The sequence below is a fragment of the Schistocerca gregaria genome, chromosome 4, assembly GCF_023897955.1.
Source record: "Schistocerca gregaria isolate iqSchGreg1 chromosome 4, iqSchGreg1.2, whole genome shotgun sequence".
NCBI lineage: Eukaryota > Metazoa > Arthropoda > Insecta > Orthoptera > Acrididae > Schistocerca > Schistocerca gregaria.
Genome location: NC_064923.1, coordinates 239,332,278 through 239,356,118, shown reverse-complemented (window position 1 = coordinate 239,356,118; position 23,841 = coordinate 239,332,278). Strand labels below are relative to the sequence as shown.

Genomic DNA, 23,841 nt, shown 5'->3' with positions numbered 1-23,841 from the left:
GGCGACGCTTAGTCACATGGAAGCAACGATGCCTTGGTAAGCGCTGGGGGAGCTGGTACCACATCTGCATACTCAAGTCGCCTGATTCGCGAAAATTCCGATGAGTTCTGACGCCACGTTCAATCACATCCCCGATATATTCGATCGGGCTCAGATCTGGCGAGCTGGGAAACCAGAACATCAATTGAAACTCGGACCACTCCATCGCACTCCTGGCCTTGTGACATGGTGTACTATCCTACTGAAAAATACTACGGTCGTCAGGAAACATGAAGGTCATGAAGACGTGTACGTGGTCTGCAACCGGTGTACGATACTCCTTAATCGTCATAGTGCCTTGCACGAGCTCCACTGCGCCCATGGACGCCCACACGATTGTTCTCCAGAGCATAGTTGCGCCACCGCAAGCTTGTATCTCACTTGCAGTATAGTCGTCAAGGAGCTGTTTCCCTGAAAGACGAGAGATTCACGCCCCTCCCATCGACATGGAGAAGGTATCGGGATTCATCAGACCATGCAACGCTTAGCCACTGTGTCAGCGTCCATTTCAGTCGTATTTAACGATGTCGTGTAGTTGGCACATGCATGGGCTCACCTTTAGGAGTGTTTGGTGCAATGTGTGATCAGACACACTTATGCTCTGCCCAGCATTAAAATCTGAAATTAGTTCTGAGATTCATCGCCTGGCCTGCTTTACCTGTCTGCCCAATCTACGATATCCGGCATCTGTAATGAGAGGTGGCCGCCCAACCCCATGACTTCTGAACGTGACTTCACCTTGGTTTCGTCACGTGTTGAAGATACTTACCAGGGCACTCCTCGAACACCGCACAAGTCGTCCAGTTTCCGAAATGCTGGTGTAGAGCCTCCAAGTCATCACAATCTACCTTTGGTCGGATAAATCGCACGCGTTCCGCATTCTACACACGGGCAGCATGCTCACTGATAACACATGCAACGTGCGTATGACTGGCTAGTAGTTATACCTTGCTAGGTGACGTTGCTATCGCCTGAAGTGGTGTGTATCGATAGAATGGAGGTGAACATAATGTTCTGGCTGAACAGTGTGTTTAGCGCGCACACTATGCGTGCTGTATTTTATAAACACCTTGTAAGTAGGCTGCTTAGGTTTTTATATTGGTAACGCCACGTAGCGCTCTGTACTAAAATCACTGACTGTGCTGTTTGCAGTCTGTGGCTGCTTGGCATTGTTGGAATTTGCTATTGTAGTGTTGGGCAGTTGGTTGTTAACAGCGCAGTTGGAGGTGAGCCGTCAGCAGTGGTGGATGTGGGGAGAGGGATGGCGGAGTTTTGAGAGCGAATAATCTGGACGTGTGACCATCAGAGACAGTAAATTTACAAGACTGGATGCCATGAACTGCTATATACATTATGACTTTTGAACACCATTAAGGTAAATACATTGTTTGTTCTGTATCAAAATCTTTCATTTGCTAACTATGCCTATCAGTAGTTAGTGCCTTCAGTAGATAGAATCTTTTATTCAGCTGGCAGTATTGGCGCACTCTGTATTGCAGTAGTTTGAGTAACGAAGATTTTTGTGAGGTAAGTGATTTATGAAAGGTATAGGTTATTGTTAGTCAGGGCCATTCTTTCGTAGGGATTATTAAAAGTCAGATTACGTTGCGCTAAAAATGTTGTGTGTCACTTTAGTGTTGATCAGAATAGGTAAAGAGCGAAATGTCTGAGTACGTTCAGCTCTGCTCAGCTGTTTGAAAATCAAATAATGTAAGAGGTTTATCAGCACAGTAATTCATTAATTTTTCTAAGGGGACGTTTCAACCTATCTGTTCAGATTTACTGATCCTGTTCAACGTTCCATGCTTTAAGCTAAGTCTCGTTAACATTTTCTGCAAGTAACGTCAACCGGCCATTGGTGCTGCAGTTTTCTTAAAATAACAGTATGGTTTCAGCAATAACTCAACGACTTCAGGTGCGAGTAACTTCGTTTTTATTTTCCAACTATGTGTGCTCTTTACGTGAGTATTTGTGTAGGGTTCACTCCTGAAACGCGTTGTGAGTATTATGTTCCTAAAATTAGTGGCTGTATATGGAAGTAATTATAAATAGTGTCTCTCTACATAACATGTGTCTTAAACCGACTTAGTCTTTTTCGCACAGAATCATGCCTGTGCCAGTGAAACGCGAGTTCAAGCACCTTCACGCGGATTCCTGCACCACATAAGCAAACCTACTTGTTTGTAACTGTGTGTGTGTGTGTGTGTGTGTGTGACTTCATAATCTTTACCATCACTCACGTGCCGTTGGGGAGCACACTCATCTAATCTTTTAAACTCTGCGAATTCCGAGTCGTCCAACCCGGTGGAAAACTCGGGAGTCGTTTCCGTGAGAAGTTGGTAGCCTATCTCGTGGGCCTCCGTCTCCTCCCAGATGCTCCGTCTCTGTCTCTCTGGCTGTATCCCGGTGCCACGTACCGCTCCGCCCCTCACCACCTCTCTCTCTCTCTCACACTCCGTGTGTGTATGTGTGTGTGTGTGTGTGTGTGTGTGTGTGTGTGTGTGTGCCGGCTCGCGAGCACGTCTCATCTGGCGCGTCTCCCATGACAACGGGCCGGCAACAGGAGCCGGCGGTGGTGCTCTTCGCGGACGGCTGGGTGCGCTGCGGAGCGAGACCCGCATGCGGCCGGGCGCAGGCAGACACCTGGAGACGCTTGCGCACGCAGGTCAGGTGCCGGCGGTAACTTATAAGCCGGGCCCACTTGCTAAGCCGCGCTCGCCCGCCGCCGCTGCTGCAGCCGCTGTCGCTGCGCATTTGTTCTCAGTTGGGTCCGGACGCTATAACTCTGTCTCCCAGCAGGTTGATACATGTGATGTACCTACGTACGTCTTTCATCGGGCAATGTCGTTAGGTTCCGTTAGTGGAGGGACCTTGACTTTGGAGACGTAAACGAGAGCCATTAACATCCGTTTTGTTGTTGTTGTTGCTGTTGTGGCCGTCAGTTCAATGCAGCTCTTCAAGCTAGTTTACACAGTGCAAGCCTCTTCATCCGTGAATTACCACGACAATATACACTATCCGAAGAGAACGCTCAACTAACGCCCTTTCCAAGGTAATAACGTAAGCGCAAGTAATATATAGAAGGTAATAAAAAGATGTACCACAAGGATATATGACAAGGTCATCTGCAAAAGGTACCAACTTCATAACAGCCAATTTAACAGGAGACGCAAAAACCTTTTTCAACCACAGTAGCATCAGAGTATGTTTTGTAGCTTTGTTTTTATACACTACTGCCGATTAAAACTGCTACATCAGGAAGAAAGGCAGATGACAAGCGGGTATTCATTGGAAAAATATATTATACTAGAACTGACATGTGATTACATTTCCACGCAATTTGGGTGCTTAGATCTTGAGATATCAGTACCCACAACAACCACCTCTGGCCGTAATAACGGCTTTGATACGCCTGGGCATTGAGTCAAACAGAGCTTGGATGGTGGATACAGGTACAGCTGCCCATGCAGCTTCCACGCGATACCACAGTTCATCAAGAATAGTGACTGGCGTATTGGGTCGAGCCAGTTTCTCAGCCACCGTTGACCAGACATTTTCAATTGGTGAGAGATCTGGAGAATGTGCTGGCCAGGGCAGCAGTCGAACATTTGCTGTATCCAGAAAGGCCAGTACAGGACCTGCAACATGTGGTCGTGCATTATCCTGCTGAAATGTAGGGTTTCGCAGGGATCAAATGAAGGGTAGAACCACGGGTCGTAACACATCTGAAATGTAACGTCCACTGTTCAAAGTGCTGTGAATGTGAACAAGAGGTGACCGAGACCTGTAATCAGTGGTACTGCATACCACCACGCCAGGTGATACGCCAGTTTGGCGATGACGAATATACGCTTCCAAAGTGCGTTCACCGCGATGTCGCCAAACAGGGAAGCGACCATCATGACACTGTAAACAGAACCCGGATTCATCCGAAAAAATGACGTTTAGCCATTCGTGCACCCAGGTTCTTCGTTGAGTACACCATCGCAGGCGCTCCTGTCTGTGATGCAGCGTCAAGGGTAACCGCAGCAATGGTTCTCCGAGCTGATAGTCCATGCTGCTGCAAACATCGCCGAACTGTTCGCGCAGATAGTTGTTGTCTTGCAAATGTCCCCATCTGTTGACTCAGGAATCGAGACGTGGCTGCACGATCCGTTACAGCCATGCGGATAAGATGCCTGTCATCTCGAATGCTAGTTATACGAGGCCGTTGGGATCCAGCATGGCGTTCCGTATTACCCTCCAGAACCCACCGATCCCATATTCTGCTAACAGTCATTGAATCTCGACCAATGCGAGCAGCAATGTCGCCATACGATAAACCGCAATCTCGAAAGGCTACAATCCGACCTTTATCAAAGTCGGAAACGTGATGGTACGCATTTCTCCTCCTTACACGAGGCATCACAACAACGTTTCACCAGGTAAAACCGATCAGCTACTGTTTGTGTAGGAGAAATCGATTGGTAAGTTTCCTCATGTGAGCACGTTTTCGGTGTCTGCACCGGCGCCAACCTTGTGTGAATGCTCTGAAAAGCTAATCATTTGAATATCACAGCATCTTCTTCCTGTCTGTAAAATTTCGCGTCTGTAGCAAGTCATCTTCGTGGTGTAGTAATTTTAACGACCAGTAGTGTAATTAGACAGACTTTGAGGCACACTGTGCCTAGTACCTCTGTTAAATGTTTTCTTGTTTAATTGTTACTGCGTAAATAAAAATGGATTTTGTACCAAGGGCAAAAAATTATCTTAAGTTTGGTAATTTTGTTCTGGAGTTTTTGATGGCGATTCACAGTTTTCACCTGATACATCAGACTAGATAATTTAATTAAAAACTCAGAATCGACATAAAAAAAAACGGCAGACACGTCCTCACAATGTAGCGTCAGACGCGCGGAGAGGCCATGCGGATTGATGCCCCACTTCGCGGAGCGGGCAGATAGTCCCGCCGAAGGTTCGAGTCCTCCTTCGGGTACGGGTTTTTGTGTTGTATGCTTTGCTGTTGTTTAGTTATGAGTGAGTTTGTGCATATCCAAGTATGAGAGAAACCGAAGACATCCGCCTGCGACAATACATGAATTTGGTTCTGTTTTATAATATTTCTCAAATATGTGCCAACTTATTAAACCCTGACCTTTAACAAAAGAAAGTGGTCCGTGTGCGTTAATGATCTGCCTAATAATGCTGTCCTTAAATTGGTTCCTGTGCATTGATAATTTTGGTAGCAAATTGATCCTGAAATGAAAATGTCTTGCTTCGTAATGTACACTCCTGGAAATGGAAAAAAAGAACACATTGACACCGGTGTGTCAGACCCACCATACTTGCTCCGGACACTGCGAGAGGGCTGTACAAGCAATGATCAAACGCACGGCACAGCGGACACACCAAAAACCGCGGTGTTGGCCGTCGAATGGCGCTAGCTGCGCAGCATTTGTGCACCGCCGCCGTCAGTTTGCCGTGGCATACGGAGCTCCATCGCAGTCTTTAACACTGGTAGCATGCCGCGACAGCGTGGACGTGAACCGTATGTGCAGTTGACGGACTTTGAGCGAGGGCGTATAATGGGCATGTGGGAGGCCGGGTGGACATACCGCCGAATTGCTCAACACGTGGGGCGTGAGGTCTCCACAGTACATCGATGTTGTCGCCAGTGGTCGGCGGAAGGTGAACGTGCCCGTCGACCTGGGACCGGACCGTAGCGACGCACGGATGCACGCCAAGACCGTAGGATCCTACGCAGTGCCGTAGGGGACCCCACCGCCACTTCCCAGTAAATTAGGGACACTGTTGCTCCTGGGGTTTCGGCGAAGACCATTCGCAACCGTCTCCATGAAGCTGGGCTACGGTCCCGCACACCGTTAGGCCGTCTTCAGCTCACGCCCCAACATCGTGCAGCCCGCCTCCAGTGGTGTCGCGACAGGCGTGAATGGAGGGACGAATGGAGACGTGTCGTCTTCAGCGATGAGAGTCGCTTCTGCCTTGGTGCCAATGATGGTCGTATACGTGTTTGGCGCAGTGCAGGTGAGCGCCACATTCAGGACTGCATACGACCGAGGCACACAGGGCCAACACCCGGCATCATGGTGTGGGGAGCGATCTCCTACACTGGCCGTACACCTCTGGTGATCGTCGAGGGGACACTGAATAGTGCACGGTACATCCAAACCGTCATCGAACCCGTCGTTCTACCATTCCTAGACCGGCAAGCGAACTTGCTGTTCCAACAGGACAATGCACGTCCGCATGTATCCCGTGCAACCCAACGTGCTCTAGAAGGTGTAAGTCAACTACCCTTGCCAGCAAGATCTCCGGATCTATCCCCCATTGAGCATGTTTGGGACTGGATGAAGCGTCGTCTCACGCGGTCTGCATGTCCAGCACGAACGCTGGTCCAACTGAGGCGCCAGGTGGAAATGGCATGGCAAGCCGTTCCACAGGACTACACCCAGCATCTCTACGATCGTCTCCATGGGAGAATAGCAGCCTGCATTGCTGCGAAAGGTGGATATACACTGTACTAGTGCCGACATTGTGCATGCTCTGTTGCCTGTGTCTATGTGCCTGTGGTTCTGTCAGTGTGATCATGTGATGTATCTGACCCCAGGAATGTGTCAATAAAGTTTCCCCTTCCTGGGACAATGAATTCACGGTGTTCTTATTTCAATTTCCAGGAGTGTAATTGCTTGGAAACGCAGTGCTTGCCGCCCGCTGGACACTAGCTGCAAATTTCTACTTACTGTGGCTGAGAGCTTAGTGCAATGCTCCAGACAACATGTTATCTATTTTATACACATCACTGCGTGAGACACTCTTTAAATAAAAATGACTTGGTTCGAGGATATGGACAATGCTCTTAGGTGAAATATTCCTTGAACAAACTGTTTTTAAACTACCTCATATATTATTAATGCTACGAAATACGTGTTACAACACTCGTTAACAGTGACAAAGGGCAAATGTTAGACAAATTAATTGATAAACATAGAAAATAACTTACCGTGAAAACTGCACAGACTTTAATGAAAAATCTCAATTTTCCTGATATGGGGGTCTCCTTCAACAATGTTTCTAATTTATTCGCGAGTGCAGTGCAACTAAATAAAATTATTACCTTCATTCCTCTTCATACTATTTTATAATCTCATAACATCTCACCTCACTCAATAACACTAATCGAATCTTTCTCCTCTGTTTCACAACATTAAATTTCATCATTTTACTTTGATAGAAATGCAATTAACTTTAGTCCACATTGTCACAAGTCCTCTGTTCAGCGTCTGTTTCACAACTCCTGTAATTAAAAATTGTCGCTTAACGTTTGAGACATTCAAAGTTGGTACAAATGCCGGAAATTCTAATAACAAATCCCAGTAGATCTGTTTCCACCTGTTATCTCAATTTCAGTTTCTCGGATATAGTACTTTTAGGAAATGAAGTTCTCATATTGATACACAAACAAGAGTGGTACTTTTATGACTGTTTCCTGTGTTCCTCTTCTTGTGGCAAACGAACCTAACACACAGTGTTACAGCCACGCTACCCCTAGAGAGAGTGGGGCAAATAATAATGTGCCGATCAGCCGGCGCCAAATCAGGTGCCGATCAGCCGACGCCAAATCAGGAGAAAGAATTTGGAGCAAACATGAAAAATATCTACATAATTGTCAAGCAGTACTTAAACCCTGGGCATGTGTGTCTAGCAGTCAAATGAAGTACTTTCTGTATCTCCGTCATGGTAGAGTTCAAATAGGTCTACAGGATTCATGCGATTACAATAACTGTTAGCGGAAGTGTTGTAACTTGCGTAGGAAGTTTTACTTGTTTATTGGTGACTGATTTCGGACAGCTTGTCCATTTACATAAGTCTTGCATCCGGACCAGACGTGCACGTAAGTTACTGGCCACAAAACCCATGGGTATGTTAATATAGAAGTACAATGTAGCTTCCACTCATGAACATTACTGTATTACGTTACGTTTGGACATACAGTGATGTTCACGTGTGGACGCTACATTGTTTATTGCCACGCTTATATGCTTTGAGGCCAGTAAGTTACAAGCACGTCTGGATATAATGTAAGATTTACTTGCCTGGATGACAAGGCGTCCGAAACCAGTGATCAATAAATAAATAAAAGTTCTTGCGCGATTTACGACGCTCTCTCTGAGATTTATTGTAAAGCACTTTCAGTGAATGACATAAGCTAATGTTCCAACGTGGGAACAAGCAGTACAAAACTATAGATATTTTCTCTAGAAGAAACTTGAAGCAGATTCTTTAATTATTGACAAAATTTCACGAAATTAATGCAACGAAAAAACTCTTCGCTCATGATGAATGGACTGTTCATTTCAAATCACAGCACAATGAAGAATTTCATTAGGATTTTTTGACACTGGCATAATATTTCCTTGCAGTTGCAGACCACAGTACCAACTTCGAAAAGTGGCTCTCTCCATGAATGGCAAACTGACAAATAAATGCAATAAACTGCATAACGCCACGATCACAAAAATGATACATTTGTTCTGTAATTTAAAATTATTCTGTCTAGAGTTCCACGATAAGATTTCCAAGAAAAATAACGTTCTTCATGAAGTGAGTTTAGATGGAAAATATTAATACTTAAGTAAAGACTATTGTTACATCTTTGTAACTCTAATTCAGTTGACCAAAGTTATGCAACATCTTTTCTTTTCCCATCTCAGAACAAGAGATTGTTGTTTAATTTGTTTAGTGAAGAACTGTTAGTTTGTTATGATATAACGTTACCTTAGCAAGGCAAATGAGCAATTAAGAACAATGAGCATTTAAATGCTATCATAACTGCCAAATTATTAGACAGTTCATTGGATGTTTTCTTCTTTATTTTAAGCTCTAGCCGTTAATCTCACAAAAAGCTGATTGTCGTTTACTATTAATAAACGAATGAAAATACCCAACTGATTTCTTCCATTTAAAATAGGTTCTCTGGCTTTCAGGGCAAAATGTCCGACTAAATATAAATATGAGTCTGACTTTTCATTTTTTGGGGCTGCCCAACCTAGAAGCACTTAGAAGACATAGTCGAATGTCGTACAGGTACACGCCAAGGGTGGGTATGTAAATGATTAGTGAGAGTTGTGGTTCTCTGTGGCAGGTAGACCAGCCACAAGGGCGACTTACTGTTGTTCGTGTTTCGTGTTGTGAGCAGGCCTGTTAGCTTATAGAACGACTTGAAGAGCGTCAGATGTTGAGTGATCACTGTGAAAGAGACGGAGATACCGCGTAATGTTGTGTGGCAGCGTTGCCGGCTCCTGATAGAGTTTGTTTGGTTGGCTGATTTGGGGAAGGGGACCAAACAGAGACGACATTGGTCCCAACGGATTAGGGAAGGATGAAGAAGGAAGTCGGCCGTGCTCTTCCAAAGAAACTATCCCAGTTTTAAAGTGGTCACATTGTAGGTCTCGATTTGGCCGGCTGATGGAATCGTTCAGTATCCAGATGTGAGGGACATTCGGATGCTATAGTACCCAATGATGGTCAGCATGGGAAATTGAGGAAATGCTGAGTGATCACTGTGAAGGAAACGGGGTTACCGCGTAATGGTGTGGGACAGCGTCAAGATTCCGGTCGACCACGCCCGACCACCAACAACGAGGATTGCCATGTTGCATACCAAGCACATTTAATCTCTGTCTTATCGGCACCTGCAATCCGAGAACACTTGTAGGACTTCCTACAAGTTTCTGAGTTTTCCACTCCATTTCTCGGAGTCTAGCATCAAACGGACTCGCAAATTACGGCCCAGTCCGAAGGTTGCTGTTAATACCACAACAACCATGGCTATGTTTGGAGTGGTGCCCTGACTGGGAAACACGAACTGATGAAGAATGCCGTCGCTTCGTGTTCAGCGATAACTCGTGGTTCATCTTCGTCGATCATAGCGGCGACCAGCGGAGAGGTTATTTTTATTAGTATTTGCTGATGCCATTTACAAATGACCTGATACCTAGCTACTAAGTCAGGTTGCATTTTTACATTACTTCGTATTCTTCAAATGTTTTGGAGAGACATAACATTATTTCTGGCGACGTGTGGGGAGCCACCGGTATGACCTCACTTCAGGGCTGGTGCTGATTGTGGGAACTCTGACAGCGCAGCAGTACGTCACGGACATCCTGCATCCTCATATGCTATGTCTCAAGCGACAATATCATGGTGTCATTTGTCAATACATTGCTCGTCCACATGTGGCACGGTCCCTTTGAAAAGTCTGCTTGCTATTGATGTAGGTCAGTCCGTGGCACATTGGTGGCGAGTGTTCATGGGAGGCTGGCCGCTGTGAACGGGCGGTTCTAGACGCTTCAGTCTCGAATCGCGCTGCCTCTACGGTCGCAGGTTCGAATCCTTCCTCCGCCATGGATGAGTGTGATGTCCTTAGGTTAGTTAGGTTTAAGTAGTTCTAAGTCTAGGGGACTGATGATCTCAGATGTTAAGTCCCATAGTGCTCACAGCCATTTGAACCATTTGTTCATCGATGACACGGATAACATCAGTGGTGCCTCAGTAAAGTGTGATACGACAGTTGCTTTTTTGTATATACATAAATGATCCATCGAACAAGGTGGGCGGCAGTGTGCGGTTGTTCGCTCTTGATGCTGTGTGCAGGAAGGTGTCGAAGATAAGTGACTGTAGTATGATACAAGGTGGCTAGACAACATATCTAGTAGGGGTGATTAGTGGCTACTGATTGTATATCTGGAAAAGTGTAAGTTAATGCAGATGAGTAGGAGAAACCAACCCATAACGTTCGGATACAGAATTAGTAATGTTTTGCTTGACATAGTTACGTTATTTAAATACCTGAGCGTAAGGTTGTAAAGCGATATCAAATGGAACGAGCATGTGAGGGTCGGGATAGGATAGACGAATGGTTGACTTTGGTTTATTTGGTGCATTTTAGGGAAGTGTTGTTCATATGTAAAGGAAACCGCAAATAGCACACTAGTGCGACCTGTTCTTGAATATTGCTCGAGTTTGTGGGATCCACAGCAGGTCGGATTGAAGGAAGACATCGAAGCAGTTCAGAGGCGAGCTGCCAGATTTGTTACCGGTAGGTTCGATGAGTAGTTAAGGGAACTAAGTGGGTATCCCTGGAGGGAAGACGACATTCATTTCGAGGAACACTACTGCAGCGGCTAGAGAACCGGCATTTGCAGCTGACTGCAGAACTCGCCAACATACATTTCGCGTAGGGACCATGAAGGTAAGATACGACAAATTAGGGCCCATACAGAGGTATATAGACAGTCGTTTTCCCCTCGCTCTGTCTGCGAGTGGAACAGGTAACGAGACAACTAGTAGTGGTTCAGCGAACCCTCCGCCACGCACCGTGCAGTGGCTTGCAGAGTGTTTTATGTAGATGTGGACAGGAGCAAGATGGCCATCTGATAATATTTCGTTAAACTGACATTAGAATACTCCACCTACCGAGGAACTTTGTGGCAGAAATACCGTCTTCTTTCCAGAAACGCGTCATTGTAATCAGATCACTATTGCCAACTATACAGATTTTTTAGAAGATTCCCATATTTTTTAACCTGTTTGTTGATAAACTGACTTGTTAAAGGAAATAGACCACCTCTCAAGATTTTTCAACTTTTGAGATAACTGTTTAATCTAATAACGGAACTACTGATTTTGAAACTGCGACATTAATGGTCTGCAATAATGCCTCTTCCTGCTATAATTGTACACGAGCGACTTTTTAACTGTCCTTGTCCCTGTAAGAAAATCTGAGCCGTCCCGTAATGCCAAAAGCAAATGTCATTACGATCATAGTTGTGTATTACACAATAGCACAATGTTCAGAAGGATGCTGCAATATTTTCATTATCAAGAACTGTCCAAGTCATGTTCTTCTAACAGTCGTTCTAGGTATCGGCTATTGCTGTAATTGTTCTGTTCTGTTCGCACTTCTAATATGACTGCCAAGCAAAATTGTAATACATTCCCATCCCTGAACCGTGAAACAGATCAGCAAAAACTAGTGAGGAAGCTTCAGTTTCGAACTAATGTTGTTTTGCTGGTGTTACAGTTGTAAATTGTAGCAAGTGAGTGTGTTGTTCCTGTGAAGGTTGTAGCAGACAGCTGAAGATTAGCAGATGCGTTACTTATTCAGTATCACTGCAGTGCAGAAACGACTGACAGTATCCAACAAAGGTGAAGTATTGCCAAAAATATAAGTTTAATTGGGAGCGAGATGTAAAAGTAATGAGCTGGTTAACTCGAAGAGTGATTATTATGTACATTGTAGACAGTGTGATTCCGAAAGAAATGCAGGCACTTCGGGGCAAACAGCCTTCGAAAAACACGCAAAAAGCAAGAAACGTATAGAAAAGGAAAAGAGAATAGTTGGTCAAAAAACTTCAACGTCAATGATATCACAATCTCCAACATGAAAGTGAAAGACGCAGGAATTTGATTTTCAGCTTTCATTACACAGCACAATATTGCATTTAATGCGATGAAGCCACTGCCTGCTTCAATCAAGTCTTTTTTCCCCTATTCAGAAATGGTAAGGAGGATTGCCTGTGGGTGAACGAAAACAACAGCTATTTTAAGCATGTTACGTAATTGGAAACTAAGGATATTATTTGCAATATTCTCACAAAACCTACTTTCCTGTGTTAATAGATAAGGGAACCGACGTTAGCTGCACTGTACTTTTGCTGTTAGAGTAGACTCACATTTTGAAAAAATTATTAATATACATTTAGATTTGGTTCCACTTGGCGATACTGAAGCCATTACTTTGCACCAGAATGTGGTTAGGTCTTTCGAATATAAATTTTTCCTTATAAAGATAATTTAATTGATTTTGTTGTCGATGACCAAATGTTATGCTGACAAACGGGCAGCCTTTGTCCCCTCCAATTAAAGAAAAGTTGCTTAGCGTATTTGAAATGAACTGTATGTGCCATTTTTTTCACTTTGTGTTTCTCATATGTCTGTGACAATCTCTCTCAAGCTACCGAAGATTTGCTGCGAGATATCTACAGTTAAATCCACGTTAGTACTAAACGGACAGAAGAGTTAAACGAATTTCCAGATTTTCGGAAAGTGGAGTTACACAGAAGATTTTACAACCGTGGCAGACAGGGTGGATGTCACCTCATGCCGTTTTATCCCGTGTTTTGAACACCACAGCGCAGTTTACGTCATTGATGCACTAGCAGAAAATAGGATTCTGCCTTTGGAAAATATTCTTCGGAGGCTAAAAGACCCATTTAATAATGTTTTCAACAATCTCAACCAAGGGGTACAAGGCGGATACCCCCAGATTTTCACTTGCACTTCTGAAAAATCTGCTTAATGCTACATAACGCAGGATCACGTAAGGAATGCAGCGATGGGAAGGGTGTATTCTTACCTCTCGGACAAATGTATTTTGATGCAAGAATAAAGACTTCACTGCTGACTTTAAAGCTAACGCAACAAGCCATAAACATTTTAAACCAATTTTACATAGAACCTGTCAGGCAAATTCTTCGTCGATTTGATTTTCAAAACTAATTAATGAAACACATCGACATGGTAGAACCCATAGTAATGAAGTCATTTAAATCTAACGTGCATATTGTGACTGAATACACAAGCTTGATAAAGTCAGAGCAACTTAAACAGCTTGGTACTTGTGATGCGACAGTGATGTTTCATTTGATAGTATCGCGCAAGACTTTTGGAACAAGGTTAGAAATACTAAAAATGGAGACTCTTCTCCTTTATCGCAGTTTGTGTGAAATATTTTCAGCCTTACTCATTCTACTGCGGCAGTCGAATGAATTTTTTTATGATTTACCTTAATGACAACTAAGTCAAGAAATAAATTGGTAACAAACGCTCTTAAGTGACCTATTACACACCAAAAGGCAATTACTGAATGGCAGTTGTTATTCATTTCCAGTAACCAGTACAAGACGACAAAATGCAGTAAAGCTTTATATGTATAATGACAGTGAAGACGAGGAGGAGCCAGAGAATTAATTGAATCAGTATCACTCATCACAAGGGGAGAGATATACGCAAGTCAGAACTATTAGTTTTCAACCTATATTCCGTTTTCTTCGTTTTACTGCTTTTCTCCAACGTTAGTTAGCTTTGCAATACATATTTTGTGCCATTTATTGTTATGCTCATAACTGTGGAAAACTTTCCATAGCGAATGGCTGTGGACCATATATTCAGCTGCTCTGAGTGTCTGGATAGTTATTAAATAAAAGCTAAACTGCTCATTAAATAACCGTAACACAGCCAGGACGGAAACATCCTTTTGCCATCAAACTCTTTTGATAAATACGCAGTAACTGCTACTCACTCTAGTCCTAGTGTGACAAAATGTCCCTGATTTTAGTGATGCCATCTTATTGACAAAGGATGTAATCATCCCAGTACACATGAACATTTTTGCACAGTTACACATTCATTATTTTTAAAATTATTTTACGTTATTCTTTTTTAAATTAAAGATATGTCTGCATAACTGCCCACTTCTGTTGTTAAGAGTATTACTGCAAACTCTCTGTGAATAGAGAGGGGGTAAAGAATATTTACTTACTTGATTCCATGTGTGTCCTATGAAAATGTCACGATATCAGCTGGAATTTGAACATGAAGCCCTTGAAACAAGAAAAAATTGCTTTACCAGCAAAGCTAAGCGATCTTCTTTGTTTTATCGCTTTTAAAAGAATCTACCGAAATCTACTGAAGGTTTTGAACCCTTCCTACAGAAATTTTGGCTACCGAGTTTGGCAACAATGCTCTCGAAGAAGGACAGCATATTATGTTTCCGTGTTCGAGAAATTAAATTTTACTTGTTCAATATACTATGTTGTGAACTGCTGTTACTAAATATCTAAGGACCGGTACAATGATTTAAGTCGATAGGTCAAGGATTAGTTTGAAACTAAGAACCGTGATAAATGTTTAAAACGTTTTTTTAACTAACTGAAAGAATTCCAATATGGCGATGGGGCGTAATGGCCCACTTACGTAGGATATGTCGGTCCACGTGGCCAACCGTCCTGCTATCTTTTTGTAACTACTCTTATTAACTTTAACAGATCCAACGTAGTCAAGTCTAGATCATACTCAATGCACTTTTTACGTAAGCGAAAAGTACCATACATTGATCTTTAATCGGTGACATTTACGTGACGTCTGGTTTTTCCTTTTAACATTTTCATTCTTCAAAAATCCATAACTTGTGTTCAAGTTGTCAACTAATCACATATTCTGACTACTCGAGGCAGGTATCAGTCTTAATTTGAGGAAGAAATGTCTGAGAATGTACGTTTGAGATACATCACTGTATGGTAGTGAGTCGTAGACCGAGGGAAAACCGAAACGGAAAATTTGGGGTGCGGTGCGACAGAAGAATGTTGAAAATAGGGTGGCTGATAAGGTAATGAATGAGGAGGCCCTGACGATCAAAATAAATTGAAAAGATGACTTTGACATCACTGTTAACTACATATTTTTCCTTAGAAAGTACGTGATTGTACATTAATGACCGAACTATTGCTGTGAATTTCTTTCTTCTTCAAATGAAGAGTGGTTTTCTCAGAGATTTAACCAATGTTTCCTCTTATGATCTGAACATTTCTGGTGATGGGTGAAACCGGTAATTTCGTACCGAACTTGTATATTGTTGTGCCGGAAAGCAAACTATTTTCAAAACAAGCATTCGAACAACTCATGAAGTGTCCAGTGCGACGAAATTGTTGCTCTTTCGGACCCAAGTCTATTTCCTAGGTGAGACTGTTAAACCGTTTGCACTTTGTCTGCTGTGACTTCACCGTTTTTCTCAGTGGTTCAAAGTAAAAAATTCTTTGGTAGTTGTTTGCTTGGTGGAACATCGATTGTCAGTCATTCTATTATCTAATTTTGTGTTTCCTGATGTTCATAGGTGGTGTTCCTTAGAAGGCGCAACCCGAGCAGGAGCATTTTCAGTTTCTGCATGGTCCTTAACAATAACATGCAATGTGGCTTTTTGCAGCAGTGGTATGACGGTAATTGAACATAAGGGGTCGTAATTTTCTGTCTTACACTTCTCTAGACGCTAATTGCATTAGCGACTGAATTTGCATTGAATTAAACAGTACTGAATAGATGAAGAGGTTGTCTACTTCCCCCAGTCAACTCAGCTAAACGAAAAATCACTAGTTTTATATAGTACGTTTAGAAAAGAGTAAGAGATGAAGAAATAGCGGTGAGATACTGAACTGGTCATACCTATTATACAAAGTATAGCACAGAATCTACCAATATTTTATACAAGAGCTGGAGTACCTTGAGAATTATAATACGTCGGGAGACAATACGTCGGGCGATCGGCGACAGTTATGGACACATTTCGAACTGGCTGCACAGGCTCCACTGCAAGATCCATCCTTGTCCCATGGGGTCAAGCATTAGCAGTTTCTGTATGACTGTGCTGACGTAAAGGCATAACTGGTTAGTCACCTCGGCCCGCTCATCAACTTACAACGTTCTCCTATACTGCATACAACCAGGAGGAATTCGGAGGTCTCCAGGTCTCCCAAAGACTTCATACTCGTCGGTGTACAATATAAATAATGATAAAATGTTAAGCAACAGGAATATTACACTGTAAGTAATGCAGTGCCAGATAAATGTAAATATGACAAAATCTGCAATAAAGCGTCGAGTGTGAACTTCCAAACGCTATTCAAAACAACTACCAAATAATCTTATATTCGTTTTGCAATTTCAAACGCTTTTTTCTTATGGTTGTGTAATTTTTACTTTCCTGACATGTTTCTCTTTTTGCATTAAAGGCGTTGATTATTAGAAATAACACACATAGATCCAAAACAAATCTCCCCACAGTTTTTCCATACAATGCATCAGCTATCTAACTGTACAGCTAAATCTGCTTTTAGAGGATAACTTCCATTTAAGTTACAAAAATCTGACGCATATTCAAGCAGATATCTTTTGGTTTCCTTGTTTTCATACTTTTTTGATCATTAAGTAAATGACACTCCACTGTTGATTTGGCAAGAACTTTAGATTTGTAGGACAAGAAACCTGACAATTTCGTCGTACGAACTGTTGTTCATGTGGTGTTCTTTTTCCTTGATCGTGTACCTATACACAACGTATAAGCATCAGATAGAAAAAAGCCAGATTTTGACGGAACAGACAATTTAATTGTAAGCAGCATCTTATTTACGCAAAAATTATGTTGCAAATTGTTTCAGTTCAACACGTGTCATATGTCAACACAAACGTGTTTTGTTCCAGAAAATAATCCACTGAAGGTAGCTTAATGAAAAGGCGAACCGAGTCTAGAAAATAAATATTATATTCCAACAAGAAAATACCATTTGTAGTTATAAAACATATATTTATGTAATTGCTGCGAAAATGACCACAACAACACACCTCACTCATCTTTTCTCTACCAACTTCCATACTCAAAATTGTTCAAGTATCAGAAGTAAGAGTCGACTTCCACAAAATATATCCACCTTTTTTTAGATTGGCTTACGCTGTAATGAAAGTAAGAATTTTGTAACAGCGATGCAAATCATTGCTTTACATTCAAATCCCGTCACTCTAAGAGATTCTTTAATTTTATTAATGAGACTGTATTCAGGTGCTCTTAAGCTCTTAACTTTGTACATCCAAGCTACACGATCACGTGCTGGTCTCCATCAGTAACCCAGTTAGGGTTACTATACTTTGTCGTGGAGTAGTGTAACAGTACCCTTACATAAGAAATAAATGTACTCCTATTTTCTTATCTAGGAAGGAAGTCACACGATAGTTGAAGGAATCGATACATTAGTAGCACACCGGTGTAGGAAGAAGTATTTTCGTCCCCAAAAGATTGCTTCTGACATGAAATATTGATATGGAAGCCTGTCGCGTCGACCACTGAAAGTATGAGTGGGAAACGTAAGGGTTCAGAATTAGCGCAAGTTCCTTACAAGCAAGAATCTATTCTGCAGTCACTGTTAGAACCAAATAATAGTGTCGTATTACCGTGTGGGGTGAATTCCTATTCCGTGGCAGAATAACAGTTATTACAACGATCACTTTTCTCCTCACATACATTGTAACGACACTTAAGGTCACTCGGGTTGCTACCAGATCACATGTCTACATGTTCGGTTTTTTCATGGCATAGTCTTTTTATACCAGAAAAATTTCAATGTTTCACACTTATATCCCACTTAAGTAAAAACTAAATTTGTTTCACATTCACAAAATCAAATTAGAGATATAAATAAAGAAACACGGACCGGCCGGTGTGGCCGAGCGTTTGTAAGTGCTTCAGTTTGGTACCGCGTGACCGCTACTGTGGCAGGTTCGAATCCTGACTCGAGCATGGATGTGTGTGATGTCCTTAGGTTAGTTAGTTTTAAGTAGCACTAAGTTCTAGGGGACTGATGACCTCAGATGTTAAGTCCGATAGTGCTCAGAGCCATTTGAACCATTTGACTAAAGAAATAGGAAAAGAAATAGCCATAAAGTAAACTCGCCCTATCTAATGGAAGATTAAATGTCATTACCAACAGCTGAAAAGTGGAAATGTTAACTTATGGGATGCAGATTGGGAACTTCTGCTAAATTCGGAAGAGAAAGCATTCCAGAGGAACAGACGGAAGAATTGTTCGACGCCCAGAATGTACGATGGAAGACGAAAGAATTGTTTTGTCGTCCATCCAGTGGAGGGCACACCGAACATTTGTGAATGGTGATTGAAACGTCATTGTAGAAAGTAACCCACAGTTGTAAGTTCATGCATATAGAAAGTGTAACTTTGTGCAATAATTTGTTCTTTTGAAAAGTTAAGGTTTTGTAACCCTACTAGCAAGTTAAAGTTTACACTTAGTTTATGTCTTAGTCATGTATGAGGTACTATCGTCTCAAATATGGTAACGGTTTCCAAAATTCCTAGTACGTTCGTGTCCAGGCATTTTCAAACTGCCCACAAAATACGAGTACACTGAGCTGATAAAAGTCATGGGATACGTCCTGGTATCGTGTCGGGCGTCCTTGCTCCATGTGCAGTAACTCGACGTGCCGAGGACCCAAGAACTCGCTGGAAGTCCACTCCAGAAATATTGAGCTATACAGGCTCTATAATCGTCCATAATTGTGGCAGCGCTACAGGCCCAGCATTTTGTGCAGTAATTGATCTCTGCATTATGTCCTATAAATGTTCGACATGATTAATGTCGGGCAGTCTGGGTGGCCAAATCATTCGCTCGAATTGTCCAGAATGTTCTTCAGACCAATAGCAAACAGCTGTGACACAGTGACATGGCGCATGGTCATGAAGTCCACCAATGGTTGCAAATGGTCAGTGACAGATTCAGCTGGACCGGAGAATCCAGTCCATTCCATCCAAACAGATCCCACACTGTTGTGGAGCCACCACCAGTTTTCACAGTACCATGTTGATAACTTGGGTCCAAGGCTACGTGAGGCCTGCACCAAGCTCGAACCCTACCAACTGAATTCGGAACTCATCCGACCAGGCCGCAATCTTCCAGTCATCTAGAATCCAAGCGATATAGTCACGAGCTCCAGAGAGGAGCGGCAGGAAATATTATCCTGCTTGCAAAGGCTCTAGCATCGTTTTACTGCTGCCATAGACCAGTATCGCCAAGTTTCACAGCACTGTCCTAACGGATACGTTCCTCGTACGTCTCAGGTTGATTTCTACTGTTATATCACACAGTGTTGGTCGTCTCTTAGTTTTGACAACTCTAAGTAAGCGCCGCTGCTCTCGGTAGTTAAGTGAACCCCGTCATCCACTGAGTTGTCATGACTGAAATCTGGTATTCTGTGCTCAATCCTAATTCTTTGGATCTCGGAATAGTAAATTCCTTACAGATTTCTGAAACTGAATGTCCCATGCGTCTAGCTTCAACTACTGTTCCCTAATTCTAGTGGTGTGGCTTTAATCACATCGGAAACCCTTGAAAATGAGCCACCGGAGTACAAATGACAGCTCCGCGAATGCGATGCTCTTTTATATCTTGTGCACGCTATACTACCCTGTATATGCACATATCGCTATCCCGTGACTTTTGTTACCTCAGTGTTGAAGTGCCTCGATAGCTCAGTGACAACCGGCAAGGTAGCTCAGCGTTCTCGGTCAGAGAGCTGGTTGGCCTCTTTAATAGAAACCTGAGTGAAAGGATCAACAACGAACTTGAACGGATGTCATGTGACGGCCGCAACGACCAAACGCACCGATCAACAACGAACAAAACTGGTCAGCGCGACGGAATGCCATGATAAGGGGCCCGGGTTCGATTCCCGGCTGGGCCGGAGATTTTTCTCCGCTCAGGGAGTGGGTGTTGTGTTGCCATATCATCATAATCTCATACCCATCGACGAGCAAGTCGCCGGAGTGGCGTCAACTCAAAAGACTTGCAACAGGCGAACGGTGTACCTGACGGAAGGCCCTAGCGACGCTACATTTCATGTTCAGTGTTTAAATTCTCAAGCGGAAGCTCCGGTTTAACATACTTTTAATGCGTCAAGAAAAGTAGTAACTCGGATGTTCAACCAGAACGAAGATAAAACAATTATTTGACATAAAACGGTGAGGCTACGGTGACGATAGTTTGAGTCTGAAAAGGTCTGAATGTCTCGACTGCCCCCCCCCCCCCCCCCACCCCACCCTCGTAAATAACGTGTCGTTTGCTTTAAATAAATACGCCGTAGCATTCAGAGGGAACGGAAACGTCTACTGAGGAATACCCCAGCGTCGCAATTTTGCCAGGCCACCCGAACCTTCGCCTAGCGGCCTCGAGGGACAAAAATAGCCGCCGAAATGAGCAGACATACTTCTCCCATCGCGGCGCTTCTTTAATGAGAGCGAATAGCTGGCGAGCTGGCCATTACACCGCGCTGACCGGCCATTAAGAGCGTGCGTCATAAGCCACCGGACAAATTAGTTCTAATTAATATAATGACCCTGCGTAATGAAGCTCTGCGCCATAAAAATGATTAACTCGTATAATAGTTCCCCGGTTTCGCAGTGTACGCGCTGTGAGAATATGCACACACGTTGTTGCGGTGTCCGATGAACTTTTCCCCGCCCGCCCTCATCCTTTTCCCACCATACTGCGGCGACAGGATGTGAATACTAGGAACGAAAAGAAAAAGAACGCAACATGTAACCGGAGAAACTCGTGGCTGAAAGTGCCGACGTACCATCATAGACTGTAGCATTGAAAAACTTAAAACTACGGCAATTTCATATGGAAAAAGTAAGATTTGTTACAGTATTTTTACCAGAAGAACAAGCACACAATTGCACCAAAAGGCGTAAAAGAAAGAGAAATATTTCGTGAACACTACACTGTTCCGTTAAATGTAGATAGAACAATATGTTGAGAAAACTTATGTCACATATTCCAAAGATAAATGACAATATGCCTCACACTACGCATCAATTCTTTAAACGTATGGTAAATTCTGTTACCATTATTTTCAACGAGAAAGAATTAAATTTGCTAAATAAAGGACTACAACGCAACATCAGCTCATACTTGGGTAAAAACAACATCAGAGGCTTAAGTGATAGCTACAAAAATAGCCTGTGACCCAGCTAAACTTAATCATAATGACAAAATTATATGGGACACAAAGCAAACAATTTTGTCACCAAACAAGCAAAGAAAGTAAACCATTGTAACATGGAAGACAGTGACCACAATTTACTTAAAATATTAACAAGGAACTAAGTGATAATTAGGCTTTAATAGTGAAGGCAAAAAAAGTAGATATGTTTTTGCAATGTATCACAGTGAACATGTCAGTTAAACCACTGATTATTTCAACAACCATAACATAAACTAAATTCTGTCATATCCTAATCATAAATTGCACAATAAAATAAAAAATCTGGTGAATAAAAATGACTTCCTAGAAGCTGCCAAAGATGCACATGACTGTACTCTTATGAAACTCTCTGCACCATGCTTATGAGCAAGGCCTAAGATTAACAAGTAGTCTTTCTGTATACACCTGAATGTCAGTTCCAAAAGCAGATCAACTTACAAACTCAGCAGCAAACTGAGTAAGATACTCAGCAACACATTTAAATTTGAAGAGACATACTCAGTACACAATACTTCTGAACTAATTGGTTTTATCAAGGACAGCCAGGTTCCTGAGACATCTAACTTCACGTCATTTGACATCATGAACCCCTACACAAATATATGTCTCAAGAGGCTATGTAATAATGATTAAGATTAAGGTGAAACTTAAAAGAATGATCTGGAAGAATACAAATAATTAAAAGAGACAAGTAAAATAAATAATAAAATTTTAATAAATTCTGACACAAAAGGTAAACAAATTAAATCTTCTTTAACAAATTTAACTTAATATTTCATAAATTACACAAACTTAGCAAAGCACTCAAACTTGTCCTTACCAACAATATATGGGTTCACTGACTTGTTAATATTAACATTGCCATACAGCTACTTCTCTTTTAATAACGGAATGTACCAGAACAAAGATGGCCTTGCTATGGCAACTGTTCTGTCAGTTTATCTGCTGATATTTTCATGAAGAACTTAGGATGTAAATTTTCAACAGAAATCCACCAAATAGTTAATAAAATAATATAGTACAAAAGTATATTGATGATAAATTGATCTTATTTGATATTACAATAGCAGAACGTCTGGATGTCGGAAAAGAAATAAATAAAATAAATCAGAACATCATCTTCACTGCTGAACACCACATAGTCAAAGATTTAAATTTCCTGGATCTTTCCATAACAGAAATAAATCTCTCCATAACAGACATAAATTTCAAGTATGATGAAACCAAAATACTCAAATAACACAATCAATAAAACCTCATGCCACACTGACATACATAAAATGCTTTTATACAAAGCAGTGCTAAAAAGAATGCATAAAATCACACTAAAAGTAAGTGAGTAAGCCAGAGAACTAAATACAATTGAAGCAATAGCAGCTACAGTCCAAAAGTGATAGATGAGCTAAATAGTAAAATAAATACCCACATAACAAACCACTGACAAAACCCAACACTAAATAACAGCACATCACAGATAATGGAAAAATATGTGAGCATGCCATTTTTAGAAAAACTCTCGTATAAAGTAGCAAACCTTTCCTGAGGAACAAGTGTTACTTTTTGCATAAATAATAAAATTAATGACTAATCCATCCATAATGTTAAAAATAATAGCAAGCTTTACAATACATCAGGATACACAAACTTAACTGCAGTTCATGTTCAAGTATATACATTGCCCAAACAGGAAGAAATCTCAACGTACGATTCTGGGAATACATGGATCCCCTTAGTTCAAAAAACTGAAGGAAATCCACATTTTTCCTATGTGTATTTGGTGTTGAGCATCAGGTGCCACACATACTCCACCTGATCAACAAAGGAAAAACGATGAGCTTACTCGGAGAAATCGAAATTTATTCTCACAAATGTGCATCCCCAGATGACTTCCTTAACGACCAGAGCTACAAAATAAAAATTTTCTAAGGTATTTCCATAATTTGCTCATACAACCACACATGAAGTACAGCCATTAAGAAACATAATCCAATTCGAGAATGAAATACTTCAACATAATGTAAATCAGCTATAGATACAATTCTGCTGTTTAATTTCTCTAATTTATATCCAATAGCAGTTCAAACAATAAATAACAGCGTAAGGAAAATTATGTGCAAGAACAAATAAAACTAATTAATGTTG

At 41.9% G+C, this 23,841-nt stretch overlaps 1 protein-coding gene across 1 annotated transcript in view; it reads left to right on the top strand.

The window, feature by feature from the left end:
• Nucleotides 1-2,658: 2,658 nt before the first annotated feature.
• LOC126267668 (oligodendrocyte transcription factor 2-like) overlaps nucleotides 2,659-23,841 on the top strand; it is an 83,191-nt gene continuing 62,008 nt past the window's right edge. Inside the window, exon 1 of the mRNA XM_049972969.1 lies at nucleotides 2,659-2,861. Coding sequence (XP_049828926.1) covers nucleotides 2,659-2,861 — 203 coding nt within the window. The remainder of the gene's footprint in view (nucleotides 2,862-23,841) is intronic.